Source organism: Egretta garzetta, unplaced genomic scaffold, assembly GCF_000687185.1.
Source record: "Egretta garzetta isolate BGI_Z169 unplaced genomic scaffold, ASM68718v1 scaffold134, whole genome shotgun sequence".
Classification (NCBI taxonomy): Eukaryota; Metazoa; Chordata; class Aves; order Pelecaniformes; family Ardeidae; genus Egretta; species Egretta garzetta.
Window position 1 is genome coordinate 342,619 of NW_009259422.1, and position 769 is coordinate 343,387.

General features: G+C 61.8%; 1 protein-coding gene across 2 annotated transcripts in view; it reads right to left on the bottom strand.

Annotated features, from left to right (window-relative positions):
* Positions 1-22: 22 nt before the first annotated feature.
* CEP164 (centrosomal protein 164) overlaps positions 23-769 on the bottom strand; it is a 56,776-nt gene continuing 56,029 nt past the window's right edge. For both annotated transcript variants that reach the window (XM_035892491.1, XM_035892488.1), the window contains one exon: positions 23-305. In XM_035892491.1, the coding sequence (XP_035748384.1) occupies positions 251-305 (55 nt within the window). In that variant the 3' untranslated portion in view covers positions 23-250. The remainder of the gene's footprint in view (positions 306-769) is intronic.

Genomic DNA, 769 nt, shown 5'->3' on the forward strand with positions numbered 1-769 from the left:
GAAGGGCTGAGCAGGGCAGAGCTCTGGCTGCTCGCAGCGACCGTCGCCACCGGCAGAGCACCCACAGCTGTGCAAGCACCAGAAGCTACGTAACGGGGAGCAGGTTCGCAGTCGCCGCGGATGTCCCTGGGGTACAGGACAGACAAAAGGAGGGACGGCGCCGGGCACGGGTGGCTGACACATCTACTTCCTCTCCTGCTTCTGCTGCTGGTACCTCCTGAAGTGCGTCTGGATGGTGACAGCCGCCTTCTCAGAAGGATCGCTGAAGACCTTGCTCTCGCTGCTGGCGTCGGGGGTCACGCTGCCTGGGATGACAACAGCGTCACGGTGAGCACAGGCGGTGCCGGTGACCCGCACCAAGGCCCACCGATCAGGGCAGGGCTCTGGCATCACCCCCCCACCTCCCCCCCGGGGTCCGACCGGCCGCAGCGTGCCCAGGGGTGGGAGGGCTTCTCTCCATTTCGGAGGTGAAAGAGGCTGGGGGGTCCGCAGCGTGAGCCCACGACTCCAGCGGCCGACAGGGCGCATCCCCGTGGCAGAGGGAGCCGGAGCGGGGAGCGGGAGGCGTAGAAAGCCCAGGCTCCCCGGCAGCGCTAAGCCCTCTATTTGCACAGCTTTACTCCCCAAAGACCTCAGCTTCCCCGCATTTAATCACCAAGTATGATACTCACTTACTTTCACACACACAAATAAGATTAGAAGAAAAAAAAAAAAAAAAAAAAGCCCGGCCCTGTAGAGAAAAAAAGCTCTCCCCCTGACAAATGGGAGC